General features: G+C 50.9%; 13 protein-coding genes across 13 annotated transcripts; 8 read left to right on the forward strand and 5 right to left on the reverse strand.

The window, feature by feature from the left end:
- Nucleotides 1–312: 312 nt before the first annotated feature.
- On the forward strand, nucleotides 313–1,149 carry Aspvir_007599 (uncharacterized protein; the record flags this gene model as incomplete). Its single annotated transcript, XM_043270778.1, has 1 exon — nucleotides 313–1,149. One exon carries the CDS (start codon nucleotides 313–315, stop codon nucleotides 1,147–1,149), a length of 837 nt encoding a protein of 278 aa, XP_043126713.1.
- Nucleotides 1,150–2,560: 1,411 nt separating this feature from the next.
- Nucleotides 2,561–3,823, forward strand: Aspvir_007600 (uncharacterized protein; the record flags this gene model as incomplete). The annotated part of the gene is made up of 3 exons (XM_043270779.1): nucleotides 2,561–2,855; nucleotides 2,917–3,168; nucleotides 3,243–3,823. 3 exons carry the CDS (start codon nucleotides 2,561–2,563, stop codon nucleotides 3,821–3,823), a joined length of 1,128 nt encoding a protein of 375 aa, XP_043126714.1.
- A 1,062-nt stretch (nucleotides 3,824–4,885) lies between these two features.
- On the forward strand, nucleotides 4,886–5,704 carry med8 (RNA polymerase II mediator complex subunit MED8; the record flags this gene model as incomplete). The annotated part of the gene is made up of 2 exons (XM_043270780.1): nucleotides 4,886–5,010; nucleotides 5,065–5,704. The coding sequence occupies 2 exons, from the start codon at nucleotides 4,886–4,888 to the stop codon at nucleotides 5,702–5,704; spliced, it is 765 nt and encodes a 254-aa protein (XP_043126715.1).
- Nucleotides 5,705–5,807: 103 nt separating this feature from the next.
- Aspvir_007602 (putative monosaccharide-P-dolichol utilization protein) lies at nucleotides 5,808–6,759 on the reverse strand (the record flags this gene model as incomplete). The annotated part of the gene is made up of 2 exons (XM_043270781.1): nucleotides 5,808–6,077; nucleotides 6,133–6,759. The coding sequence occupies 2 exons, from the start codon at nucleotides 6,757–6,759 to the stop codon at nucleotides 5,808–5,810; spliced, it is 897 nt and encodes a 298-aa protein (XP_043126716.1).
- Nucleotides 6,760–7,010: 251 nt separating this feature from the next.
- Nucleotides 7,011–8,567, forward strand: cox10 (protoheme IX farnesyltransferase; the record flags this gene model as incomplete). Its single annotated transcript, XM_043270782.1, has 1 exon — nucleotides 7,011–8,567. One exon carries the CDS (start codon nucleotides 7,011–7,013, stop codon nucleotides 8,565–8,567), a length of 1,557 nt encoding a protein of 518 aa, XP_043126717.1.
- Nucleotides 8,568–9,081: 514 nt separating this feature from the next.
- On the reverse strand, nucleotides 9,082–11,266 carry Aspvir_007604 (aspartate--tRNA ligase MSD1; the record flags this gene model as incomplete). Its single annotated transcript, XM_043270783.1, has 3 exons — nucleotides 9,082–10,203; nucleotides 10,269–10,975; nucleotides 11,056–11,266. The coding sequence occupies 3 exons, from the start codon at nucleotides 11,264–11,266 to the stop codon at nucleotides 9,082–9,084; spliced, it is 2,040 nt and encodes a 679-aa protein (XP_043126718.1).
- A 1,101-nt stretch (nucleotides 11,267–12,367) lies between these two features.
- Aspvir_007605 (tyrosine--tRNA ligase MSY1) lies at nucleotides 12,368–14,491 on the forward strand (the record flags this gene model as incomplete). Its single annotated transcript, XM_043270784.1, has 5 exons — nucleotides 12,368–12,708; nucleotides 12,776–12,929; nucleotides 12,992–13,278; nucleotides 13,342–13,687; nucleotides 13,742–14,491. The coding sequence occupies 5 exons, from the start codon at nucleotides 12,368–12,370 to the stop codon at nucleotides 14,489–14,491; spliced, it is 1,878 nt and encodes a 625-aa protein (XP_043126719.1).
- Nucleotides 14,492–15,711: 1,220 nt separating this feature from the next.
- Aspvir_007606 (uncharacterized protein) lies at nucleotides 15,712–16,128 on the forward strand (the record flags this gene model as incomplete). Its single annotated transcript, XM_043270785.1, has 2 exons — nucleotides 15,712–15,824; nucleotides 15,888–16,128. The coding sequence occupies 2 exons, from the start codon at nucleotides 15,712–15,714 to the stop codon at nucleotides 16,126–16,128; spliced, it is 354 nt and encodes a 117-aa protein (XP_043126720.1).
- Nucleotides 16,129–16,744: 616 nt separating this feature from the next.
- On the forward strand, nucleotides 16,745–20,634 carry Aspvir_007607 (mismatch repair ATPase MSH6; the record flags this gene model as incomplete). The annotated part of the gene is made up of 5 exons (XM_043270786.1): nucleotides 16,745–17,077; nucleotides 17,150–17,185; nucleotides 17,256–17,424; nucleotides 17,484–19,873; nucleotides 19,939–20,634. The coding sequence occupies 5 exons, from the start codon at nucleotides 16,745–16,747 to the stop codon at nucleotides 20,632–20,634; spliced, it is 3,624 nt and encodes a 1,207-aa protein (XP_043126721.1).
- A 560-nt stretch (nucleotides 20,635–21,194) lies between these two features.
- On the reverse strand, nucleotides 21,195–21,965 carry Aspvir_007608 (putative histone h1.3.; the record flags this gene model as incomplete). Its single annotated transcript, XM_043270787.1, has 3 exons — nucleotides 21,195–21,399; nucleotides 21,470–21,801; nucleotides 21,861–21,965. The coding sequence occupies 3 exons, from the start codon at nucleotides 21,963–21,965 to the stop codon at nucleotides 21,195–21,197; spliced, it is 642 nt and encodes a 213-aa protein (XP_043126722.1).
- Nucleotides 21,966–22,419: 454 nt separating this feature from the next.
- Aspvir_007609 (uncharacterized protein) lies at nucleotides 22,420–23,339 on the reverse strand (the record flags this gene model as incomplete). The annotated part of the gene is made up of 2 exons (XM_043270788.1): nucleotides 22,420–22,838; nucleotides 22,889–23,339. The coding sequence occupies 2 exons, from the start codon at nucleotides 23,337–23,339 to the stop codon at nucleotides 22,420–22,422; spliced, it is 870 nt and encodes a 289-aa protein (XP_043126723.1).
- A 386-nt stretch (nucleotides 23,340–23,725) lies between these two features.
- On the forward strand, nucleotides 23,726–24,916 carry Aspvir_007610 (glutaminyl-peptide cyclotransferase family protein; the record flags this gene model as incomplete). Its single annotated transcript, XM_043270789.1, has 1 exon — nucleotides 23,726–24,916. The coding sequence occupies one exon, from the start codon at nucleotides 23,726–23,728 to the stop codon at nucleotides 24,914–24,916; it is 1,191 nt and encodes a 396-aa protein (XP_043126724.1).
- A 247-nt stretch (nucleotides 24,917–25,163) lies between these two features.
- On the reverse strand, nucleotides 25,164–26,228 carry Aspvir_007611 (YeeE/YedE family protein; the record flags this gene model as incomplete). The annotated part of the gene is made up of 2 exons (XM_043270790.1): nucleotides 25,164–25,880; nucleotides 25,941–26,228. The coding sequence occupies 2 exons, from the start codon at nucleotides 26,226–26,228 to the stop codon at nucleotides 25,164–25,166; spliced, it is 1,005 nt and encodes a 334-aa protein (XP_043126725.1).
- Nucleotides 26,229–27,532: the final 1,304 nt, after the last annotated feature.

The following is a 27,532-nucleotide window of genomic DNA, read 5'->3' on the forward strand; positions in this document are numbered from 1 at the left end:
TTCCTTTCGGATCATGTCACATAGAGCTATGTGACTGTCATTTGATTGTGCCTGATGGATCTGTTATGATTTCTCCTCATCCCATGCAGGCCGTCGGCTGTCCAGTATCACTCCTGTTTCCTCTCCCTACAAAGTCTGACTCCCTCTTGACTCAATCGGAGGAGTCTCTGTAGGAGAGGAATACATAATTCCTGCGTCAGTCGCTACAAACTTTGCCTTCCCGACGGTGTGGCATTAATTTCGGCCCGAGTCCTTCTAAAGAAGTGAACTTCTCTTCTGGGGGTACATTCTATGAAAAATCCTATCGCCATCATGACGGACATTATTCGCAAGTTGAGGAGGAAGCGCAAGCTGTCTTCCGAACTCCATTCTCGATGGGGCGATGTATCAATCACTTATCCCACCGAAGGTTCCTGGAGTCAGTGGGACCAACCTTCTAGCATCAAGATGAATGTTGCTCCTGAGATCTCTTCGGAACAACGTCGAAGGCATAGTTCGCCAGATGCACGACATCGAGAAAGTAACTCTTCTCGCCCCGAACCAACCTTACATTCTGGCGACTCGGAAGGACGGGGATCATCAGTCGATTCTGCCATGACAATACCCACCGGACACTACGATGCGAAATTACGAAGTCTAGCAACAAAAGAACAGCCCACGCAGAAAATCTCAGAGCACCGTGGAATTGCAAGTGAGCAGAAGGGCCTTGTCAATCCTTGGGATGAAATATGCTCCAGCGACGAAGCCGATGAAGCCGATGAAGCCGAAGAAGACGTTATTCCACCGCCAAAGGGACCCAAACGGCTTCCGCGAGAATTAAACCGTCTCAAACTCAATGCACATATGGATGACTATAGTTGGGCGTCCAAGTCACCCCCGCTCTCTGTCACCTCGCGAATGCGGCGACGCAGTCAACAAAGCAGCGCCGCCGAGCCGACGGCATCGGTTTCGGGGACCACGAGTTCCAAGCATACGAGCTTTACATCCTCAGTACCGTCAGTCCCACCTGAGGATCCTCGACATAGGTCGTATTCTCCATTTCAAGAACAGAAACTCGCTTGTCGGTCAAAGCCTCGAGAGACTGAGCCTGTCCGTGAGCCTGTTCGTGAGCCAGAGTTGGTACCCTCCTACGATGAGCTCTACGGGTAGCGCTTGTCTACGATCTCCATACCCTCCCTACTACAATCACCATTTCCGTTATAACAGACCTTCATTTACATGAGGCCTTCTGGCTGGAGGACGACCTTTTGCTCGAGGGTTTTCTTAATGATTATTATGATTCGTTACCTTTTGTGCCACCAGCAAGAGCGCAATAGGACATACAATTTGCATTTTGGAGTCTTATCTTTTTCATATGGGAGGCTCCTTCTTGATTTTTGGTCTATGTGCTTGTCTAGCCTTCTCTTCTCAGCACAAACCGGGTGGGCCTGGAGAATGATGGGCCAGTATCTACCATGTATGAATTTGTAAGGGACAGGGGGGTTTTCTGATCATTCCTTATCATATCATGTCATTATCATAGGAAACTACTGAGAATTATTCCATTTGTTGGGACAGATGATTGTTGACTCAGATTAGTGAAGTCGTGATGCAGGGATGGGGCAAGGTAGCTGCTTTGTACCCAGGACAAGCGGCTATTTTCTGTGACCTACCTGTCCATCACCTTTGCTAGACTGCAGTAGGTTCCTGTGCTCTAGATGATCTGGATTCAGGTAATACCGGCACCGTTTCCGAGCACAAAAAGACGGAACCCAGCAGTCTAAAACATGAACATCGTTCGTCCAATCAAGGACGCAAACAACGATGAGCGAGTCCTAGTACTGTCTACCTGTAAAGTACTTTCTACCTGCCTAATGTGATGTTCTGGGCACTTAAATGAGGGGTTCGCTCGTGATCGACGAATCACAGCCTCCTGCCAGGGCCAACGTGAGCCGATGCGACAAGCTGCAGGCCCAGTCACAATCACAACTCCAGTCTCTCGTCGACTCTCGTCACACTCCAAAAATCCTGCTCCTAAGACAATTTCAAATGGCCACGGAGAGTTACTACTGGACGGTCAGTGATTTGGGCACAAGCCCCGGTCCCGCTTCTCTTCCAACCAGTCGCGGTAGACCAATAGCCGGCCAATGTTCTCTGCCTCTGCGAGCGTGTGTCTTAGCGCCCAGACAAGCACCATTGCTCATGGTGCATGCTTAATCGTCCTCGACTAGCTTGCACCCCTACGAACGACAGTCTCGACAGATCCTGGAAGGAGGAAGTCGACCTGACCATGCTGCAGCGCGTTGCCTCCGGTCGGATTCTTTATCAATCCACGAGGAGTACCAAGATGTCAACCTAGCGATGGTGGTAACTGGCTCAAGGACGTGACCTACCTTCATCTTTGCTCTTTTGTTCGGCTACTTCCTGGCTTTTCTACTTTCTTGGGCTATCGTTTTCGACCACTGCGCTGTCAATTCGATGCCTGGCCATCGAACCCACGGCGTGTCGCCTATTCTTTCCACGAACCTACAGTAATACATTGGCATCAGCCTGGATTGATCGGTCCGGCTCTTCTCTCAAGATGATCGGCTTCTTGAGCCAAAAGCCGAAATCTACGTCGCTTTTGGCGGCTGTTTTCTTGCTCCTCGGTCACCTTACACCTGTGGTTATCGGGTTGAAGACGACTCCCGGCTCGCCGTGCGCTAATGTTTGCAATAAAGTGTCCTCGAACACTACAGCTTCCGAGATCGTTTGTTTGGACGAGCAGTTCAGCGAGACCACAAAGGGGTCCGACTTTCAAAACTGCGTAGAGTGCCAATTGGGAAGCACTTACGGTGACTCGTCTTCGGGGCAGACGGATGTCGAATGGGGACTCTGTACGTATATTCGACATTTTGGTGACAAAAGAGACATACAGTCGCTAATGCGAAGCTTCAGACAACCTCCGGTATGCCTTCAGCAGCTGCGTGTACGGCTTCCCTGAACAGGTTGCCAATATCTCTTCTCCTTGCGTGGTTTCCTGCCAGTCATTATCATCGGCCCTCGAGTATGACTTGGATGATCCGAGTGGTGTCAACTTCGATACCTGGTGTGGTGCTTCGTCTTTCGCGGACAATGTCATCAGCCAGTGCGAGTTTTGCTACAATTTGACCAGCAATATGACCGATTCCCAGGTCTACCTTGCAAATTGTGTGTTGCTTTCCCTTTCTTACCTTATTCCGGTCTGAATTCGCCAGTTACTGACAGCCTTGCGAACGGTGTAGTCCTAGAAGCTCTTCGCTACAATTGCCACTTCCGAACACCTAGCAGCAAAGCTTTTCCTATTAGTCCGAGTAGAGTCTTCAGCGAGTCGTTGCTGCCCCAGTCCACAGTGGACCTGACCTCTCCTTCCGCGAATGCCAACTCAGGCTCCAGCCACCTGGCTTTGATCATTGCGCTCCCGATCCTGGGATTTGTGATCCTGATCTGTATCCTCGCAGTGGGATGCTTCTTCTTTATCCGCTGGCGACGCAAGCAGGCTCGCAAGAGCCGTCGTTCGGACCATCTTCATGCGCGGTGGAACGATACCACCATCAGTACCCCAGCTCACGGGGCATGGGCTGATCCTGCCAAGGATGGAATGTATAGCCAACCGATGCACTACCCAGTGTCTGGACATGGCTTCAACTTTGTCGACACAGACGGCCGGACTCAGGAGGTGGGATTCTCCAAGTCCAATTATGTCGAAATCACCGAATCTCCTGTCACAGTCCCATCTACCACACATTCTCCGGAGCAAGAGAAGGGATATCACGCTCAGACATACTATCCTGAGCGCAGTGGCTCACCTCCCCAGAAGCACTAGCTGTGAGGTCGTGGGTAAACGTCGATATTACTCCCTTGCTGGCCTGCTGGTGTATGGCGTCCATGGGCTTCGTTGGAAAACATGTACTGATCAAGCAATGTGAATGGCGGTCGTACTCTCCAGTGCAGGCCACTATCCATTGTCAGAAACTCTTGCCTTTCCCCCGTTCGTCCTTTCTTATGCATAATGACTCGCATGTTATCAAACTCCGTCGAATGACGTTGATATACCCTCCTTGATCAGTTGATTCAATCTTCATTCCACTTTCCCTCCGGCGTTTGAGCGAGATGTTTATCGCGTGGTGATATTGCTGGCGTTGACCAGTTGGCGGCGTAATTCCTAGCAATGATTGACCATAGCTCAGCAGAGATAATTGGCAAATATCAAAGCTGGTACGGAGTACATAGTAACTATTCCAGAATTCAAGGAAACTGTCCGACAGACTCCATCGTCTTTTTATACCCATTTCTGCGGAGAGCCAAAGGTAGCGCTCACCCACCAGCCCCTCTTCGGCCGAAGGATCAGGACGGGCATCTAGCTAAAAATAAACACGGGATTGGCGCCAACGAGTCAACGACAGGTCGACGGCACAGTTATCTCCAGACTTTGGCATAATAGCATCGTCAGCGTGGACTGATTGCATTTCCAAGCGTTTCAGCCAAAGATGCCAAGTTACCAATGGCGAAGGGTGGTTGTGTTGAAGGATTCTACAGCTTGGGCTTTGTAATGGTGAGGACGCTATTTATAGCAGTTTGAGCGATTCTCGTGCAGCCGAGATGGAAGTAATCAAACTGTTTAGGACCAGTAGAGAGTCCATAGGAACCGAATACCTTTTAGATATGGTGTCCTAGACCTTGAGAGTCTCTTTCAGCGACCGTGTTGTAGATACGATACCAGAATCGTGAATGTAGATGTAGATCTAGCCCTATGCCTTTGTAGCTGTGGGGTTGCCAGCTATCGGCCTATCACCTAGTGTCTTCTCCCCATCATCATCCAAATCGTCCAAACCGCATACCTCAACAGCATCAACGGCTCAGTTCGAACTTCCTAATTCAAAGCAATATGGCATCCCTAAACCAAGACCAAATAAAGACCCTTGAACAATCCCGCCAACGGCTCGTCCAGCTCACCCGCTCCCTAGCCTCTCTAATCGGCAGCTTAAACCAAAGCGACCCGCTTCCATCCTGGTACACCACCCCTCAACAACCGGCATCCAAAGTGCAAAATGTTAATTGAAGCAGGTCCTCGCTCCAATCCCAAGCAGGCATCATCTCAAACAACCTCCTCAGCGTCTCTGAGCACCTCTCCGACAACCGCGACCTCCTCTTTGCGCTCGGCGCCTACCCGGGCCCCTCGTACCCCGGCCGCACGCAGGCCCCGACGCTTGAGCAGCTCCTCCGCACGAAACTCGACCCCCGGGTTGAGGACTGGGTATCGCGCGGTCGGCGGTCGGGGGCGTCTGCGCTGGAGGACCAGGGTGCGTTGAGTGAGGGGGCGCTGGCGGAGCTGTGGGATTGGGCGCCTGTCGAGGCGAACCAGGAGGCGAGGGGGAGGAACTGGGGCGGGAATTTCACGCTGGAAGAGAGGGAGATGGGGATTCAGAATGTTGTTACCGGGTTGAGGAGGCAGTTGGAGGATGAGGATGAGGATGAGGAGAGTGAGAGTGAGGAGGAAGGGGAGGGGGAGGAAGAAGAAATGGAGGTTGTTGGAGTACGACGCAAGTCTGGTGTGGGCGCTGGATTGGAGTTTGATATTGCGGCGCCTATGCCGGGGTCACGGCAGCAGCAGCAGCAGCAGCAGCAAAAAGCAGCTGGACATGCGGTTCCATTGGAGGATATTCTACGGTATATGACTACGGGGATACCGCCAACGCAGCGCTGATGGCTGCGAGCACTTGACCGTTGATTAGAGAACGCGGGAATGGTTTCAAGGACATTAAAAATTGTATTCAAGCATTCTGATGAGAATTGTCAAAGCGACTAGTCTAACCCCGTCTGCGGGTGGTGGGCGACTTGGCGGAGGGCTTGGGCGATACTCCTGTGCTTTCAGCCGCAGGAATCTTTTCCACTGGCCGAGAGGCTCGAGCAGGTCGCTTCTTGGGCTGCGCCGGGCTCTTCCAGTAGTAGACCATCTGTGCCGCCAGGATAACGTTCAGGACAAACCCAGCAATGAATCCATACAGAATGAGCTTGTCGTCAACTTCTTGCAGCGTGGTAAAGATGCGAGAAAGGGAACCGACAAGGTAGTTGAACACCTGTTACAAAATCAGTCGCGTATCCTCAGGTATCAGTAGACAGAAAAAAACATACCGCAAAGGCGCTCAGCTGTCCGGTCCCTCCCTCGCGCCAGATCGTGTAGATTTGAGGCGCCTTGCTGGCCACACCGAGGGCACCAGCACCAGCCTGTAGATACGACATGGTCTGCGCACCGACCAGGGTCTGATCAAAGAGCAGCGCATACACACTGGCGGCAACCACTGCAATAAAGGCCGCAGCAGCGGTAGAGCGATCCGCAAAGGTCAACACCAGAACTCCAACGATCACATCCTGCACCGCAATCAAGGCGGACTCTCCATATGTGCTGAACGGGAACTGGTTGCGCACGCCGTAGGAAAGAGTGATCAACAGGCTGGCGGTTTCGAGCGCGTAGGAGACAAAGGATACGCCAGCAGAGGATCGTGAGCGGATAAGCTTCAGGATTTGCGGAACCTTCACTATGGCGCTTGCACCCACGATGGCAATACCCAGAGCCTTGGAGATAGCGAGGGACGTGCAGGCTGGATCCTTGGTGACATCAAGGTCGAGGAGGAGGGCGCTGTGGCATGGCGATCCGATCAAGGAGATGATGACATCGTGGACGGGTTGCGGGAGAGCGGACGAGATAGGACGGAGAACGGGTTGAAGAGGGTCAATAACGACCTTTTGAAGCGTATCCATGGCGGACGTTTTTGTGTTTTGGTTGACGATGAATTTGCCAACGGAGCAAGATGGTTCCTAAGAGCAACAACAACTATCGTAAGGGCGGTATGGGGTTAGTTATAGTATGGGACATTCCTGCGGTTGTGGTCTTTGTGCCTCGCCGGGGAATTTCTGCTCCGTCAATCGCGACTCTTCCGAGATTCATCCATCTCATGATCTAGATCGTCCTATCGTGACTTCTATCTCTCTCCATCCATGTTACTTCCGCCATGATTCTTCTCCGGTCCTCGTTGTTGAGGTCTGGATTGGCGCGAGATCCTGCTCGCCTGTGTTCCCAATGCTTCTCGCGACTATCACCATCACGGCGAACTGTCGCAGTTCGCAGCTTTCTCTCCTCCTCTCGGCTGCGGGCTGGCATTGCCGATCATGAATCAACCCCCTCGACTATTCAGAAGACTTATTTCTCTGCCAATCGAACAGCAGATGGCTCCACGGACAAAAATGGCTTACTAGCGTCCTTATCCGCCGTCAATAGCTCCCCTCGAAGTATTGCCGACAATGCATTATCACAGAATGCGGCCGGTTCGGAGTCGATTGCTTCACAATCTACCTCACAAGAGTTACCTCATCGCCGGAGGAAGCGGTTAAAGGAAGAGGCGGCCAAGGATAATACTGCAGAATCCGAACTCCCTCCTGATGCCTCGTCGCAACTGTCCACCCTCTCATCAGCCCTCCCTGTGACTTCCCTGCGCCGCAAGTTGGCCGCGTTTCTCGCCCTCACGAAGCCTCGTCTCTCGTTCCTGATCGTATTGACGACCACCTCCGCATATGGAATGTACCCGATCTCCTCTCTTCTCACACTTGACCCTTCAATGACTCCTCTACCGACCCTCTCAACCTCAACCTTGACCTTTCTCTACCTAACCGCGGGAACCTTTTTGTCCTCATGCAGCGCCAATACTTTGAATATGCTCCTTGAACCTAAATACGATGCTCTCATGTCACGGACACGGAACCGGCCGTTAGTGCGCGGGTTGCTGTCACGTCGTGCTGCGGTATTATTCGCGATTGCGACTGCTGCTACAGGCCTGGGTTTGCTATACATTGGAACGAACCCTACGACTACCGCGCTTTCAGCCGGTAATATCTGTCTGTATGCCTTTGTATATACGCCGCTGAAGCGTATATCCGTGATCAACACCTGGGTGGGGGCCGTGGTAGGAGGCATTCCTCCGTTGATGGGTTGGACCGCTGCGGCAGGTCAGACAGCGACCACCGGCCATGACAGCTGGCGGGATATGTTGTTCAGCAAGGACAGCATTGGTGGCTGGCTCCTGGGTGGCATTCTCTTCGCATGGCAATTTCCTCATTTCAATGCTTTGTCCTACATGATCCGTGAGGAGTACAAAGCAGCCGGGTACAGGATGCTCGCTTGGACTAATCCCGCTGCAAATGCCCGTGTCGCACTACGATATTCTATTCTCATGTTCCCATTCTCCATCGGTCTCTGGTGGGTCGGGGTTGTCGGTAATGGTTTCCTGGTTGGCAGCACCGTTGCGAATGGCTGGCTAGTCAAAGAGGCCTACAAATTCTGGCAGCATCAGGGCGCCAACGGCACTGCTCGAAGACTCTTCTGGGCCAGTATTTGGCAGCTGCCGATCCTCCTTGTCGGCGGTCTGGTCACGAAGAAAGGTCTCTGGGATGGTGTTTGGAACAATATTTTTGGCCAGCCAGTGGAAGACCAGGACGACTATCTCTACGAAGATGACGATGAAGTGGTAGAGACGGAGCGCAGGATGATACCTGCGAAGACAAGTAGCTCGTGATTCTTCCTTTCGATTTATCAGCGCAATTCGACACTGATATTGATCCTGTTACAGCATTTTATTATACTAGACTGCCTTTTTGGCATGGGAGGCTGGCGTCGTTGTATAACACTTTTGTTTAAACTTCCACCCATGATGATCCTCTACCTGTAGATATAGCCCAACTTGAATTGATCCAGGTGGTTTTCTCTACGGCAATTTCCCAGAAGGGCTGGCGCTATAGCACGCCCTCTACCTCACCTGATAAAATTGAATTCTATATCGTCCCCGCTCTGCCTTATTCACCGATGCCAGATGTTTCGAACCTCCCCCGTCTTCGTTGAGATACGAAATTCTGCTTGACTTGGCCATAGTACTCAAAATAATGACTATATCAATGTATTTGTGAGACATCTATTTACAGACCCTCCCAGAAAAACCCGTGAGAAGAGATTGGGTATCATGTCTATACTAATGTACAATTCAGCTGAGTGGTTTGCAGCAAGTGCGTCTTCATACGCGCTTACCATTACACTCATTCATCTCTTAGACGGAGATGATAGGTTTCTAATGCTTCTTCCGTCATCAAGCTAGGAGCCTTAACCATGGCATCATCGCCACCCTTGCCCGTCTTAGGGAATGCAATGACGTCCCGCACCGACTCCTTGCCCAGCATGACGGCGACGAGGCGGTCGAAGCCGAGGGCCAGTCCAGCATGCGGTGGACACCCGGCCCGCAAGGCATCCAGCAGATGGGAGAAGTCGACCAGCCTCTCAGGCCTCATTTGAAGGATATCTCGTAGGATGAATTCTTGCACGGCTGCGTCGTGGATACGGCGACTGCCACCGCCCAATTCGACCCCGTTCACGACGAGGTCGTAGTGGTCGGCCACCGCCTTTGTGGGATCTGTCAGGAGCAGGTCGACGTCTGCAGCGGTCTTGGGTGCGGTAAAGGGGTGGTGTGTGGATGAGATGCCCGCTGCACCGCCCTGACCTGGTTCCGAATCACTGGAGGGCGAGAACAGGGGGAAGTCGACAACCCAGAGGAAGTCGAACCCCGTGGGGGCAGGCTTGAATCCGGCGGAGACTGCATCGGTGTGAAGTGCGCGGCGAAGATCGCCGATTGGGGTGGAGCCACCGGCAAAGGGTGCTCTTTCACGGGCTTGGATGACAATCAGATCGCCGTGATCGGGACCCAGGAGTTCCTCAATGCGTTCAGCAGCTTCAAAGCCGAATGGCTGGAGGCCACACAAAGGTTTCTTGGCGTCGTACACGAAGACCCCCGGGCCACCTTCAGGATTGTTGTTGAATGGAGCGCCAGCTGGGGAGTCGAGGAATTGCTTGATGAAGTCGTAGGTGGCGATGGGGTCATTGTTATTGCCTTCGAATTTGAAGGCCTCGATGATGGGGTCAGTCAAGGGAGTGATCTTGTTGACCAGGTCGACAGGTAGAAGATAGTCGATCTTGAAAATCTCCATTCCAAATCTTGTATCGGGTTTGTCTGACCCATAGTGGCTCATTGCGTCCTGGTATGACATTCTCCGGAACGGTCCGGAGGGCGCTTCATCTTTCATCAAGGTGGACCAAAGTCTGCGGATTATCCCTTCAACAGTCCGCATGACATCCTCTCCTGTAGCGAAAGACATTTCCAGATCGAGCTGAGCGAGGAGCTTATGTTAGACCGCAGTAAGTATGAAGGTGGATAACAAGATTCAATGCTCACCTGAGTGAATTCCGGTTGTCTATCCGCTCGGAGATCTTCGTCACGGAAACAGCGCGCAAACTGGTAGTACCTTGGGATACCACTTGCCATAAGTATCTGCTTATATTGCTGAGGGCTCTGGGGCAAAGCGTAAGCCAGACCACGCCTCCGAGTCGGCACCAAGAACTCGCGAGCACCTTCCGGAGTTGACTTGAAAAGAAGAGGCGTTTCGATCTCCACAAAAGGAGGTCGACATTGTTCCAGCTCTTCCCTGCATATATTGCGAACTTGAGCGCGGAATCGTAGGGCATCCCGGAGTTCACTGTCGGAGCGCAGTTGAAGATATCTGTGTTCCGGAGCAAATGCAGTCCCTGGAGTCATAATAATGTCTTTTGGAAATTCATTCAGAGGATCAATGTCCACAATGTGCACCTCCCAGCAGTCGCTTTTCTCGGTATCTGATCCTTTTCCCTTTTTTGGCTGCACGATGCCGCGTACAACCACTGGACTGTTAGCATTAATGGATCTGAACTTCTCCAGAGGGCTGTTCTTAATAAATGAGACAAGCTGAATGCTGTGTTTCATGGTTGGATCGGTCAGGCGAGCAAAAGATAGCTTTTTGGAAAGGTCGGCGCGGGGTCCCAGGTATCCATGAACCTGGACCTCCTGTCCTGCAGATGCATTTGCGAGGAAGGTCTCAAAATCGCTCGTGGCTGGCGGGAACTCAACTATGTCGAACGAAATTTAGCATTTAGCTCTGTGCAGAACGAGAACTGTGGTAAAATGCGACAGGACGGGTTGTTCATACCGGCTTTTTTATACTGTTCCAAAAAGTGTCGAGGTGAATTAGGACTGTCTTGCTGTTCGAGCAAGCAACGTCTCCTGTGAAAGGCCCTAACAGGAGAGAGAGTTCTCAGTCCATTGGGCAGTCCTGATGGCCGACTGCGGAGGTAATTGGAGATTTCAATATAGCTCGTGCGGAGACGAGGTGAATAACGTCCCACATTGCTCAGAAGCATACCGAGCCGGGTTTGATGGAGAGGTTATAAAAAGCTGCAGTTATAATAGTCACTCCAATGGACAATAGAGCTGGTATCAATGCGCTCCAAATTGACGTCAAATCAGCCATGATCAAAAGACATCCGGTCTGATCTCCATATTGTTGAAGGTATCGCAAGCTTATCTGGCAGAAATGCACCGCTCAATCGATTGGGAATAGCGTCTCGTAGCCCACTACAAAATATAAAACCTCCAGGATCCACACTAGTTATTTTCCTTTTTTCTTCATCCTTCCAAGTTTTGTACAGGTGAGTTATAGCTCTCAAGATTCCGCTACCAGAATCGCACAGAATGATTTTCTAACATATCCTCTTAGATGATGAAAGCCTAGTGTGTTATATTTGATCTATCGCTCCTCTCTGAGCCTTGTGGCTCTCCCTTCGGGGTTCAAGGGCTGCTTGACTCGGGATGGAGGGAGGATGATAAAGGCGTTCGGCACATCTCCTTGTTACTTCGACGGACGCGATGAAGGCATCTCTGATCCCAAACACATTACTTGGTGGTGTTTGCTCCTCCATGGAGCTTCTATGTGGCCTAGGATCCTAGAAACGTGCTATCGCCCTTTCGCGGTGCCGTAGCACATTCATGATAGGAATCTTCGGACATGAGAGTGAACTCGCAATGTTAGACTAGCTGAAATAATTGAACCATGCAATTGATTACCTACTTCCACCAGGTCCTCTTTTTTGCGCTGTCGACTTTTAAGGCGTTTCCAGCAGTCTATCTGTTCAACACATTTACCTTCCATCCAGTTGCTGTTTGTCCTATATAAACGTAGTCACCTTGAACCTCCTATTTGTCATCCTTGCGAAAAAGAAAATTCATATTTACATTGGATCCCTAAGCTCAACGCAGTTATTTACGAATATTGACCTTTTTTGGAGCAACTCCGCATTAATATTTATCCGTTGGAGAGAGCAGTTGATCGGCTTCTTATCATCGCCGATAGTGATAAATTTCGTGGCCCGGGAGGTCGGGTTATACGCTTCGCGGCTCCAAATTGACGCCAATTAACCGCTTTTACCTTGCGGTTGATTGAGTGCCAGTTCCAGGTTGGAACAATGAAGCCGCAATTGTTGTCTCTGCCTCGTGCAGGACGCTTGCGCATTCCGGTTACTCTAAAGACAGCAATGCAGACGGGCTACGGTGCGCGCAGCTACATGCGCACTGCTCAGATTGCGCGGAAATATTCCTTAGGAGCTCAAGAACACCGCTTTTTTGTCACTTCATCGATACGGTCGCCGGTGACGGAGTCAAAAAGGTGGATTACCCAGAAACATATACAAAAGGTGAAGGCTGGGGAGGAGCAGTGGGCTCAGTTCGCTGCGGAGATTAAGGCTGGGAAGCGGAAAAGCTTCGTTGAACATCTAGAAGAGAGAGGGTTGATCCATGATGTCGTCGGGTGAGTGGTACCTAAATGCAACCAAGTTCTCGTTGTAGCAGCTGATGGAAATGACTTGAAACTACAGTGAGCGCGACTTACTACACCGGGTTTTTACCGAGAAGAGAGTCGGGATCTATGTCGGAGTAGACCCAACAGCTCCCTCCTTACATGTTGGCCATATGCTGCCGTTCATGGTGCTGGCCTGGGGTTATGTGTGGGGTCTACCTGTCACCTATCTGGTCAGTCTTTCCTCGCCCTGACACCTGAATCGACGTAAGACAGCATGGCTGATACACAGCAGCTCGGCGGGGCTACTTCTAGAGTCGGTGATCCCACTGGGAGGTTGAAAGGACGAGAGGCAATGGATTCTTCGGTCCGAAAAGCAAATATGGCGAGCATGCACATGCAGCTGAAAAAGTTGGGGGCTTCTGTGGAGCAATACGGCAAGAAACATGGATGGCACAAAGAGAAGATCTGGCGGCGAGCTCTGGTGAACAACAACACATGGTGGAATTCAACATCCTTCTTAGAAGTGCTACGGGACCTGGGCGCCCATACGCGGCTTGGTCCCATGCTGGGTAGAGAGACGTGAGTCTAATTGCTATCCTTCATTCGCTGGGGCATATGATTACTGATCTCGATGATTATAAGTGTGAAGAACCGGATGACCAAAGGTGACGGAATGTCTTTTGCGGAGTTCACATATCCCCTACTGCAGGCATGGGACTGGTGGGTGCTGTTCCGGAAAGGTGTTCAGGTGCAAGTTGGAGGTTCCGATCAATATGGGAATATCCTCTTCGGCATGGATGCCGTGAAGTCGATCAGCAAAAACACTGCGATGGAACAGGACCGAAATCCTCTGGAGGATGATTTAGACAAACCCATTGGGTTCACTACGCCACTATTAACAGCAGCAAACGGTGAAAAGTTTGGGAAGTCTGCCGGTAATGCCGTTTGGTTGGATAAGGACATGACTTCTACGTTCGAGCTGTACCAGGTGAGCCTATCTAGATCCTGGACGGCCCATGCAGGAATCACTAACTATGAGTAGTTCTTCGTTCGAACACCAGATGAGGTTGTTGAGCGCTATCTGAAACTGTTCACGTTTCTGCCTTTGCCTAAGATTGCCGAAATCATGGAAGAGCAGAATAAAGATCCTTCAAAGCGAATTGCTCAGCATGCACTGGCTACCGAATTCTTGGAGCTGATTCACGGAAAGGAAGAGGCTGACGCAGTTGCTTTACAACATCGTCAGCTTTTTCGGCCACGCTCTTCGACGGCTGAACCTAGTCCTATGCCCAAGGTGACCAGCCCGCCTAGCAGCCATGCAAATTCGCCCGCTGCAGGCTATGCCAATCCTCAGTCTGGGAACAAATACGCTCCCCAGACCAACTTCGCCAACATGAGCAGCCCCCATGTCACTCTTCCCCGCTCCCTGGTCTATAACCAGCCATTCCACAAGATCTTGTGGCATGCAGGACTGGTCTCCTCAAAAAGCGAAGGCCATCGCATTGTCGCGAATAAGGGCGCCTATGTAGGAAGTCGCCCAGGAGACAGTGGGCCCATGTCCGATGACCTGTCCTTCACGCCCATTGAGACATGGCTTCCGGAAAAGACGCAGGAGTACATCATCGACGGGGATCTTTTGCTTCTGAAGCTTGGTAAATGGAAGTTCCGGATGGTAAAGATCGTCAGCGATGAAGAGTTCAAAGAGCGCGGACTTACAGCTCCTGGTTGGGAGCTGGAGAAGTCGGAATCAGAGTCGGCCGCTGAAAAGACAACGGAGGTGAAGTCAACATGAGGCAGTCTACTTCATGCATGTATTTTTAGACAGACCTGTAAATATACTAGCGATATAGATTACATCCCAAATTCTTCTCGGATATTGAACTTGCGTTGCCACTAGTACTTTGGGCACACCATGCACGTAAGCAGAGAGAGCTATTGAACTTGGCAGACCCTTGAGACACCGCTTCTTCGATACCGACCAACAGCACCCCCGCTGGGAAAGATTTGATTACTATGCAGGTGACTCGGCAACGCCGTATGCACATGCTGACTTTCAAGTCACACGGAAAGCCAAGACATGAGGCTTTTGGATGTTTGTCATGCAAATGGGACCCTTGATCATCATACCATCCAAAGTACATCTTACATCCAGTATGCTACAGCTTACCCAATTAAGAGGGGAACCTACCGCTGAAACTACAGCAATGAGATCATTTCTTTAATATGAGCCCTGGCGCCGATGCCTTTGTGGTTAATCATCGTGTTTGTGATGATTATCTAATAGCCAAGCAGCTGGAAATAGGAGGGCATTTACACAATCTGCATGACTGCGTGATTGTTTGAGTCTGAGGTGCGTCACAACATATCTAAGTCTAGACCGCTGCCAATAGAGAGTTGATTGGAGGAACATCTGCAGCTTCACCATGCCTTCTGAACAGTTTTCTCGGAGGCACTCGATGTCGACTAAAGACTCCAATGACACGTTGTATGCACATGCGTTTGACGGATTGTAACATCTTGGCTGTCTGCGATACTCCACAATGGGACCATTTACAGCCGTAGCACTCAATTTGCGATGGTGCAGCGTCAGGCCAGTCTCAAATCCTCAAGCGTCGGGTGGCCCCTGTGAAATCGATGTCTGTCAGCATCCAGTAGACCAGTTTCTACAAAGAGAAAGTGGTCGGAATGCAGGAGCGAAGGTGCTGTGAAATCGATGTCTGTCAGCATCCAGTAGACCAGTTTCTACAAAGAGAAAGTGGTCGGGATGCAGGGAGCGAAGGTGGCGATGGCGCACCCACTGTCATAATTACAATTGATGAAACTTTTGGCCCGGAGCTCAGGATTGACAGAATGAAGGTCAGCTTTACCATCAATAGATCTTCATGGCTGAATGCAAAGGTATAAAAGCAGCTCATTTCCCACAGCAACTTCATTCTCAACAACAGCATCATCAGACTCAAATCAGTTCAAACAACAAGACCGAATCACAACCAGCATCTCGCTTCAGACAATATGCACTTCTCCGTTCTCAGCCTCGCTGCCCTTCTAGCGGCCACCTCTGTCAACGCCACCGTGTACCTGGGATCGCGCACCAACTATGATGGACACAAATCCCAGGTGGCCTGGTATGTTTGAGCGCATACGATGTCCTGACACGATCACAAACGCTGACCAGGTCTCCAAATCAGGACCAACGGCACTCCAGAACCCTGCAGCGGTTTCACCACCGTTGTCGACAGTGACAGCAACCCCTGTGGAAGAGACTTCTATGTTGACGGCAACAACGGGCCTTTCCGCTTTGAAGGCTGCGGTGGAAATGGGCTGACCCTCTTCCGCAACGGACAGTTCAACAGCAACTGCAAGTTCGAATCTCGTACCATCAATTGCAACGGAGGAGCGAAGATTGCTCAAGCCTGGGCTTGCTATTAGGCATCAGCCAGCCGAAGTCACCAGAATTTGGAGTGCGCTCCTTAGGTCGGTCGGAGACATCGTCATCAGTTGTGGAAGGGTAAGGGATAGGAACAATGGGAGATCCTGTGCTTGTGTTCAAAAAACTGCTTTATTATGCTTGATCCATGCCTATGACAATGCCGCCCGACTTGTCATGCCATTGATCGCGACCCGTTGCGGGAGAGTATAAGAGGATATTGTAGCTTCCCTAATGAAGTATATGCTTCAGAATTTTCTCTTCTCCGTCGGATTATATGCGAGTTTCTCCGTACAAAGATATATCCAGCAGAATATTTTCTGCGCCAAGTACTGCGTTAGTTGACCTGAATTGCTGAATTAGTGTTTCGAGAGTGGATAGCCCATTGGGGAAGCCAAGAAATGATGAGTACCTCTCTACGGAGTAGATAAGCCCACTAAACGCGTCGACGCGCTGCGTGACGCCTCCTTATCGGACGATCCGCCATTTTTCCGTCCTGGGAGCTCTATCAACATTCGCATTGCCTTTCTATCCAGCTGCTTTCTATCATCTTCGGCATGGATTATACATCATCTTAATTGCCACATTGTACCAGCCGACCATTGAGTTTTCGTCAGAATGGCCAGAGGAGCCGGTGCCGCATCCTCTCCCACCACGGCGACACCTCCCTCCGGAGCGCTGAAACGATCCACCTCCAGCACACAAAACATGAAGAACCAGCGGTCTATTCTGGGTTTCTTCCAGAAGTCCTCGCCATCGGCGCCATCTGCTGCGCGTAACACAGAACCTGCCTCGTCTCCCGCAGAGAGGGCGTCTGAGAAGCGCGAGGCGAATTCCATCAAAGCGACATCGAAGATTGAGAAGAAGAGCTTACCCAGGTTCACACAAAACCTGACTCCTGTCCCGAGCAGTGACTTGGTCCTGCCTGAGGAGGATGAGGATAGAACTCAGGTATGCTGATGTTTCGGACGCTGCAACGTATGCTAGGTTGACAAGTTGCTAATTGCTCTTGCACACATACAGGACGCAGAAAAGAAAACTTCTTCGCCCTCCCGTCGCGTAAGTCTATCTGTGCAGTTTTATTTGCAGTTGATACCTGGTAAACGCAGTCACTAACCGCGTCTTATAGGCCAAGAAACAGATCAGTTATGCTGAATCCGAATCTGAGGGTGAAGACGACGATGATGTGATATTCGGGCCCAATAGACGAAACAGCCGGACCTCTAAAAGACGCAAGATTTCTCCAGAGAGCGAAGATGAATTTGAGCAAGGTGGTGAGGTGGGCTATTCAGATGACGGTTAGTTACAGGACTGCTCTGCGGCCGTTATTGTGCTGTTGGGACTAACCGACTAGCAGAGATGGATGACTTTATCGTTGCGGACGACTCCGATGAAGAAGCCAAGCCATCCAAGAAGCGTAAGAGACCGTCGGATGCAACGACTCGCAAGGCCTCCTCTCTTCCCGCTCCTCCTTCTCCCGTAGAAGACCTCGACTTGGATGGCCCGGATGCCTCCTCAGGCACAGCTCTGAAGTGGACCTATGATCCTGAGAATCAGGAACGCCGCCAGAACCGGACAATACAAGCTACGCCGAAAAGTACCGCCACTCCTGCCAAGCAGAAAGTGCATCTCAGGGAACCTGAAGAGCGGTATCCTTGGCTCGCAAACCTTCGGGACATAGATGGACACCCACCAGATCACCCCGACTATGACCCTCGCACTATATATATACCCCCACTGGCTTGGGCAAAGTTTTCTCCTTTTGAGAAGCAGTACTGGGAGATCAAGCAAAAATTCTGGGACACGGTTGTCTTTTTCAAGAAGGGCAAGTTCTACGAGCTGTATGAGAACGACGCTACAATCGGTCACCAATTATTTGATTTAAAGCTCACGGATCGTGTCAACATGCGGATGGTCGGTGTGCCTGAGATGAGCTTAGATCACTGGGCCAATCAATTCGTGGCCAAAGGTTTCAAGATTGCCCGTGTGGACCAGTCTGAATCTGCACTGGGTAAAGAAATGCGCGAGAGAGACGGAAAGAAGGCTGGCGGGAAAGAAGACAAGATCATAAAGAGAGAATTAGCCTGTGTCCTTACGGCTGGCACATTGGTTGAAGGCTCTATGCTGCAGGACGATATGTCTACCTATTGCGTTGCGATCAAGGAAGCCATTATAGACGACCGTCCTGCTTTTGGGCTCGCGTTTGTGGATACAGCTACTGGCCAATTCTCTCTGTCGGAATTTGCGGATGATGTTGATATGACCAAGTTCGAGACATTCGTCGCACAGACTCGTCCCCAAGAACTGCTTTTGGAGAAGTCCACGATTTCTCAGAAGGCTCTGCGCATTTTGAAAAACAACACTGGACCCACCACCATCTGGAACCACTTGAAGCCTGGAAAAGAGTTTTGGGAGGCAGATATAACTGTGAAGGAGCTCGATGCTAGCGAATACTTTGTCTCTCAAGATGACGATAACTTGCAAGCCTGGCCGGACACCCTACGAGAGGCTCGAGACAAGGAATTGGTAATGTCTGCGTTCGGAGCCTTGGTCCAATATCTCAGGGTTCTGAAACTCGACCGCGATCTGATCACGATAGGTAACTTCTCGTGGTATGACCCTATCAGGAAGGCCTCCAGCTTGGTTCTTGATGGCCAAACCCTAATCAACATGGAAATATTCGCCAACTCATTTGATGGTGGCTCAGAGGGGACGCTCTTTCAGCTTCTAAATCGCTGCATTACCCCTTTCGGCAAGCGTATGTTCAAGCAATGGGTTTGCCATCCATTGATGGATGCAAAGAAAATTAATGCGAGGTTGGACGCCGTTGACGCCCTGAACGCTGACTCAAGCGTTCGAGACCAGTTCTCTTCCCAGCTGACCAAGATGCCTGATCTCGAGCGACTTATTTCCCGTATCCATGCAGCCAACTGCAAAGCGCAAGATTTTGTGCGTGTGCTGGAAGGATTCGAGCAGATTGAATACACAATCACTCTCCTCAAGGATAGTGGCTCTTCGGGAGAAGGAGTCATTGGGCAGCTGATTAGCGGGATGCCGGACTTGAGTTCTCTGCTGGAATATTGGAAAACAGCTTTCGACCGCACTAAAGCGAAGGAAAATGGCATCCTGGTTCCCAAACCAGGTGTTGAGGAAGACTTTGACACCTCCCAAGAGCGTATTGAACAATTGCACCGGGACCTTGACAACCTCCTCAAACGCCAACGCCGTGAGTTGGGCTCCACAGCCATCTGTTATCGTGACAATGGAAAAGAAATTTATCAGCTCGAGGTGCCAATCAAGGTGAAGAATATCCCTAAAAATTGGGACCAGATGTCGGCCACGAAACAGGTGAAGCGTTATTACTTTCCCGAACTGAGGTCTCTCATTCGCAAATTGCAAGAGGCCCAGGAAACACACAGTCAGATCGTCAAGGAAGTCGCTGGTAGATTCTACGCACGATTCGATGAGAACTACACGACATGGCTTGCAGCCGTCCGAATCATCTCACAACTGGATTGTCTGATAAGTTTGGCCAAAGCCGCTTCGTCGCTGGGCCATCCAAGCTGCCGCCCTGTCTTTGTCGAAGACGAACGGAGTGTGCTTGAATTTGAGGAGCTGCGTCACCCGTGCCTTCTCTCGTCGGTGGAAGACTTTATTCCCAATGACGTGCGTCTGGGAGGCGAAGCACCGAATCTCAATCTTCTCACTGGAGCTAACGCCGCCGGAAAATCCACGGTTCTCCGAATGGTAAGCAGGCAATCGTTCCTTTACTTTCTCTACAAAAGATGGACTAACTGTTTTTATTGCTCTAGACATGTGTCGCTGTTATCATGGCACAAATCGGCTGTTACCTACCCTGCCAGTCCGCTCGGTTGACACCTGTTGATCGTATCATGTCCCGTTTGGGTGCGAATGACAACATCTTTGCAGCCCAGTCCACATTCTTCGTGGAGCTCTCAGAGACGAAGAAGATATTGTCTGAAGCTACACCGAGATCGCTCGTCATTCTCGATGAGCTTGGCCGTGGGACTAGTTCCTATGATGGTGTCGCTGTTGCTCAGGCAGTGCTGCATCACGTCGCCACTCACATTGGAGCAATGGGCTTCTTTGCGACTCACTATCATTCTCTCACTGCGGAGTTCGATGGTCATCCCGAGATCACACCCAAACGCATGAAAATCCATGTCGATGATCAGGAAAGACGTATCACTTTCTTGTACAAACTGGAGGACGGCGTTGCTGAAGGTAGCTTTGGTATGCATTGCGCGTCCATGTGCGGTATCCCGAACAAGGTCATCGAGACAGCCGAAATGGCTGCCAAGCAGTGGGAGCACACAAGTCGTCTCAAGGAAAGCCTTGAGCGCCGGAAGGGCGGCGGGTTCATTGGCTTGGGGTGGTGGAGTGACGTCGCCTGGGCTCTTCGCGAGTCCGCTGCCGACACTCCCAGCAGCGAGAGCGTCTCCGACTTGAGCCTTGAGGTACTCCGCAAAGCTATCGAAGCTCTTTGAGCTATCGAAAGTGGAGGTCATTAGTAAAGGTTCGCATGGACGTTTCGTTACCGCTGTCAATTGATTCCTGTCATTTGCTTCGTGGAGTGGGGGTATGGCGCCGGAGTTATTCTTACTGTATGGACCGAAAGATCGACAAATGAGGTCAGGGAGCATTTCGGGATATATATCACTCAATGCTAGAGAATCGTGGACCATTATGCAAAATGGTGTCGAATGATGTGCATTTAGTTACAGTATATTTCAACGCAATATATTCGTGTCGCAACATCGATGACTCTTTTATCATCTCGCCTCTTGAAGACCCGAGTTATTAAGGATTTATGTAAAGATAGCGTTTAAATCAGGAAACAAAACGGCGTTGACTATTCAGGGTATCTTCTCATCTAGCTAAGCAGGAGCACCCATCATCCCATGGTAGTCCACCGCGGCGTCAACTCCGAGGACTGAAAGAACAGCTGTCGATCAAAAGAAAAGTGCGTAAATGAAGAAACAACAGTCATAAGCCAATTTCACTTGAGTGTTGTCATGCCATCAGTCATTAGGGATCGGAACACGATCTATGCAGTGTGATCCTCCGCCTTCACGGCCCCCTGGGCAGCATCCAAAGCGTCGAGCTCTGCATCGAGGTCCGCATCGTTCATGACCTCGTCAAGCTCAGCTTTGATCGTGAGCTCCGAGTCATCATTATTGCCTTCCTCCATTTCATTTTTGATGATGTCTTCGGACTTGGAAGGTTCGGATTTGACTTCAGGGGCACTGTTTCTGTCAAGAATACCATGAGTTAGGTAACTTCACGTCGAAAGAGATGAAGCGGATGAGCCAAGTAACGTACCCATTCTCAACATTGTCAGCTCCAGCCTTAGCAGCCGCCCCCTTCTTCGCAGGCGTCTTTCTCTGCCGCTTGGGCTTGGTAGGCGTTGCAGCTTCCTCGCCGTCGGCACCGCCATCCTCCGCACCTGCGGCAGCCTTCTTACGCTTAGCTTGACCTTTCTTGGGCGTGGCCGTTGCGGACTTCGAGGACGAGGCTTCGCCGGCAGCGGAAGAGCCATTCTCGGTGCTGTTGTCGGGGTTGAGCTCGACGAGCTTGCGTTTGGCCTTGTTGAACATAACGTTCGCAGAGCCAGCTGTGTAGCCGCCTTTGCTGGCGAGCTTCTCGTAGTCGATCTAGGGGATTGTTAGCTATGTGGCTCATGTTGTCTAGTAGTTCAGGGGCAGATGTCTACCTTGTATTGGTCTGTGATGCAGAGAAAGCCTAGGATGAGGATCTTGGCTTCGGCGGCAGAGAGTCCCAAGATGCCCTCAGGTTTGGCTTTTGCTGGGGTGGCCATGGTTGTTGTTGGAGAGGCAAAGGATCGAGAAAGTAGAGAGTTGTTCTGTAAGGTGAGAAAAAAAGTATGGAGGCTGGAGGAGAAATAGGAAGCGCACAATGATAAAGGAAGTTGTAGGAAGAGAAGTGAGAGAGAGGAGAAGAAGGAGCAGCAGATATAGTGCTAGTGAGAGGGTCTGTGAGTGAGTTAGAACAGTATGATGAAGGAGAAACACAGAGTCAGACGCAACACAAGTCAGATAAAGAGAAATGTGAGGCGAGGGTGAGAATTGGCTATGTCGTCGTGTGAATAATGCTGAAGTGAGAGTAGAATCCAGCCTTCAGGTCCCGCTCTAATGACAGAAATTTGTCTTCTGAGTGTTTCAGAAGTGTGGCAAGGAAATCTCCTAAATTACAGGGAATATGCTAGGTAATTTGCTTGTATGTGTTGCTTTCTTTTTCAATTTTCAGATCTTCTAACTTAGCCTTGGTCGTGGTGAGGTTGGAATCTGCCTGTATACATGCTCCCACAGTTCAGGATAAAATGTGGAGGACTCTTTCCCTGGTTGACTCTTTTCTGCCGTGTAGAATTGCCTCAATGTCCTACCTGCCCACCAAGGTAGAGGAGCTGGGTTTGTATTTCGGAAGCTCACTGGCCGTAACAAGGCCTTGTCACGAACCAGGTCTCCCAATCGCACCTCGGTCTGCCGCGGGATCGTCGTGAACTTCATAGTATTGATATATAACGTGGCTGTTGGAGGTAAGTTCTTCGCATACTGTAGGGTCTGCTCCCGCGAACGACGAGCAAAGACGGGAAGCGCGAGGTGTACAAAGTTCACAAACGGGGCAGAAGTGTAAGCAACGAAGAGCATCGGTAACGCGCCGCCGACAATCACTATTGGAGGTCAGCCACAACATTTCTGCTCGAGGATTCCCGCAACTTACCAGCCGGAGCTATATACCATGGGTAGTCGTCAGAGAAAAAGGCTGGAGCCACGACAAGGCAAGAGACTCCAAAGAGAAATATCGTCGTGATACGCAACATGCCCAGGAATATGACCTTTCCCGTCCCGCCATGATAGATCAGTATCCGTTCTGGAGGTCCTATAAGCTTGCTTTTAGCATCATGTCCAGAATATCGGTTGAGCTTGGTCCAGGGTATCCCGCTACCTCGTCTGATGGTGGTCTTTGCGTGTGTCGTCGGGGAGTTCGTAGAAGCACTGGAGCCGGTCAGGCTGCCATTGTTCTCTTTCGGTTTCACAGCAGGTGATCCGTTTCCTTTGAATGCGTTCTGAGTCGTCTTGACCCGAGTAAATAATCTGCTACTGAGATCTCTCTGCACAGATCGGGGAAGCGCTGCGCGCAATTGTGGGTGGAGGAAGCATTGGATTCTCATCTTGAGATATACTGACGTATATCGTCAATCGATTTACACCAAATAAAGAATGGTAGGAAACAGCCTCGACCGACTGACAATTTCAATGATTAAACGGAAAATCCGAGGGAATGACGGAATGACTGCGCGGCTGATCTCCGCAACGGGCCTTGTCTAATTTACCCGCCGGCCGACTTATCCAGGCCTTCTTGGCGCGGATTGATTGTCCTCCTTGCTTTGTCTCGACTGTCTACAATTCCCTTGATTAGATGTCTTTTGGTGCCCAATGTCAGAATTGTGAGAGTATCCGGGCTTCCTGAAGCCAGTAAGTCTCAAATATATTGAAAACAATCCAAGGTCGATGATCACTTGCCATGAAAGCCTGCTAGCATCATCCTAAAGTCGCCATGGTTTCGGCTTATGGTGGCCTTGTTCGCTGGCTACTTACGATATGCCTCACGCTGCCATTTCTGCTACTCCCCGCAGGAGCGTACGAGTCGATCTCAGATGAGACCTTGAAAGCCTTGCCACGACCGTATAGCGACTTTGATATCCACAACGGAGCACTACTGGCCCCCATCCTGCGGCCCCGTGTCCCTGGCACCCCCGGCTCCACAGCGGTGCTCAATCACTTTGTGGATTTCTTCCGCACATCTCTGCCAAACTGGAAGATCGAGTTCCAGAACTCTACGTCGAAAACGCCCGTCTCCCATGGCAAGGAAGTTCCGTTCGTCAACTTCATCGCCTCGCGCGATCCTCCCTGGGCCTCAGTGGGCGACGTGGGCAGACTGACGCTCGTCGCACACTACGACAGCAAATACACACCGGAGGGTTTCATCGGGGCCATCGATAGCGCGGCCCCGTGCGCGATCATCATGCACGCAATGCGCAGCATTGACGCGGCCCTGTCGAAGAAGTGGGAGGCCATGCAGGCGCAGGGCCGAACAGACGCAACCCTGGAAGACCAAAAGGGTATACAGGTACTCTTCCTGGACGGCGAGGAGGCATTCCATCTCTGGACGGCGACCGATTCGCTATATGGGGCGCGCTCTCTCGCCGAACACTGGGACTCACAAGTCCACCCGGCCATGTCGGTCTACAAGACTCCGCTCTCGTCTATCTCGCTATTTGTACTGCTCGATCTACTGGGTAGCAAGAACCCCTATATCCAGTCTTACTTCGCGACGACGCACTGGGCCTACAAGAATCTGGCCACGCTCGAGAAGCGGTTCCGCGATCTGAAGCAATTTAAGTCTTTCTCAGGGGACGCTTCCGAACGGCAGTGGTTCGCTGACGGCGCGAAGAACGAGCATCAGCTGACCACCTCCTCGGGCATAGGAGATGACCATATCCCGTTTCTTGCGCGCGGCGTGGAAATCCTACACGTAATCGATGCTTCGCCGATGACGGGGTTCCCCAAGGTCTGGCACTCGATGGATGACGACGGTGAACATCTGGATCTGGACACGGTGGAAGACTGGAGCATGCTCTTTACCGCATTTGCAGCCGAGTGGATGGAGCTGGAGGGCTTCATGCCTGGCAGTGAGGCGCAACCCAAGAAGAAGCGATCTGATCCGGAGAGGAAAACTGAATTGTAAGCCAGGCCATTATGACCTCTTGTTGTATACAATTTATGTTACACAATGTACTGTCGTATCCATGGATTGCTATTGAATTGAGCTGCGCTGACGGTCAATTGGTCTGCCTAGCATTTAAGGTCGGCAAGTTATACATTATGTCAACAGTCCATCATGTAACTAAGGAGTTTTGGGTGATATTCTATACCTCAATCTATCAATTCGCAGCTGGCCTGCTTGAAGGGCTATCTGCCATTCTATCTTACTTTTAGAAAAGATTGCCCAACATATACCCTGTCATCGCCGCAAGGCCCCATGTCGGCTGGAGCACCGTACGCAGAATCGCAGGGCCCGGACATACCCCCTGTAAGCCCCAGGCAAGACCAAATGCCGCCGCTCCAGTCACAAACCGCCAGTCAATATCCGCCACAGTCAATGTAGGCAGTCTCCATTTATCCGCCAGGGTAGGTTTAGCGGACTCCTCTTCCTCCTGTTCCTCTCCCTTTCGCTGGCCAGGCTTCACGGATAAGTAAGTCGCAAGCGACGGGCCGATTCCGAACAGAATAATGAGCGCAAGCGAAGGGTCCCAGCGAGACGAATCGGTAAGCACGGCGAAAAAGCGGAGGACTTTCGCCGGATCAGCCATTCCGGAGACGAACAGTCCCAGACCGAACTGCAGCCCGGCCAGGTACGAAAAGATCGTCCTCGACTTCGTCGACCGGTCCAGCACCCGCGGAACAATTACGAAGTTGGTCACGAGGGTCAGAGCGGTAGCGGTGACCATGAACGCGACCTCCTCGACCGACGGGTACACGGGGGTATAACAGGGGATACCGGATGGGCAGGGCGGAATGTTCTGGCCTCCGTTGACGAAATTCGCGGTCAGCAGGGCGGTGGTGAAGAAGATGGCTGTTGCGATGAGTGAGCGAGGCGACAGGCGCGAAAGACCGCAGAGCATGTGGCCTGATGTGCAGCCGCGGCCATTCTAGTTCAAGGTCCTCCGTCAGCAAGGAATCTCAGCAAAGCGGTCGCGGTAGCCATTTACCTTTGTTCCCCAGCCCAGTAGGAACCCTATGCCGAGCGTGGACGCCACGGAAGCCCACGAGTTCGGCGCAGGTGGATATGTTGGTAACAAGGATGGCGCAAACAAATAGGTCGGGGCCACGCTGGAGACTAATCCTGCGATTATGGGGACATTATCGCAACTGGGATTGAAAACGCATCCGGACAATAAGGACGAAATGCCAAAGACGGCTCCGTTATGTAGAAGGAGGCCTGAGGAACTCTGGAAAAGCAGCAAAGCTCCAAGGGAGGTGTGGATGGGCGTGAACATTGCGACCGCTTGCCAGGTTGAATCACTCTCTGAAAACCAATTGAAATGAGGTTATTCCTCCCATGCCACAAATTCAAAGGGTGATTCCTCGAGTTCACTGTCGTAGACGCTCGGTAGATTGTCAAGGGGTTCACCATAAAGAAGAGCAAATTCACAAAGCCGTCGATGCGCCACAGTCATCTTCCGACTTCCTCTTGAGATTTGTTCGGCGATTGTGTGCTTCCCCCGTTCAATGACGATTATCAATGGTCCCCGAGCAGCTTATTCAGTCTCCAATCCATGGATGAAGGTTGGGGAGAGCTCTCCACCGTCCGCAGGTCCCCGAACTGAAGCATAATGAACAATGATCATCAAGGGGTAGCATTCTGACTTGTAGCTACTTCGAGGACCAAAGAGTTTTAGGTTTTAATAGTCGATGAGTTCCCGACAATACGAGAGGTAGGCTCTCCAAAAAAGCAGCTCGTTAGAAGCTCAGTCCGAGCACATTTTATTACTGTGAAGGTATCTCGGGACACTTACAGGAAGGTTTGGTCCCCGAACCGGACTTTATTGGAATGGCTTGTTTTCATCGGAATGATCGACATCTCCACCGAGCTTCTGGCTAGGAATCCTGTGCCTGGGAGAAAGATTGATAAGACAAAGAGCAGAGGAGGTCCGATGCAAGTTGTCTGTTCAGGAAGAGTGTTTGCTGGCTCTCATGATGGATCAATAGTGGTGCATAAGACCTGCAGGAGAGGCGCATAGGACAGCCGCAATACTAATCGCTTACCTACCAACTATAACCTAATCCTCTGCAAACACTGGTGCATATGTGAAACAGTGTGTATTCATGTTACATTGACTCGAAAGAAAGAAAAAGAATCTAAACAACTCTATAATGATAAGTTAGCAGCACAACGGACTGCATCTGCGGAGACATTGTCCATGCTGTTATGGCAATGGCTACAACCCTTCGGCAAGCGAAATGGGTGATCTCGACGAGATATGCAAGTTCTGTTTCCCCCATCAAAAGAATGCTCACTGATGACATTGATTTGATAACAGTATCCCGTGATGCCTAAGAATGTTTTTCAATGTGTGAAAGACCCATGAAGTCTGTAACGTGGAGTCCATGGCTTGCTTCGTAATAAAGCATCAGTCCGTGTAGTCTCCAAACGCTTTTTGTCATATTTTCGATCAGCGATTGGTGTATTAAGGGCCCACGACGAAAGGATGAAAGGAGAGACCGGTCAAGCCATCTCTCCAGTATCTCCCGTTTTATGTCAGGCATGTTGTACCCGCGATCTCAAGCTTTCAATGGAGGG

The sequence above is a fragment of the Aspergillus viridinutans genome, assembly GCF_018404265.1.
Source record: "Aspergillus viridinutans IFM 47045 DNA, scaffold_5, whole genome shotgun sequence".
Lineage (NCBI taxonomy): Eukaryota > Fungi > Ascomycota > Eurotiomycetes > Eurotiales > Aspergillaceae > Aspergillus > Aspergillus viridinutans.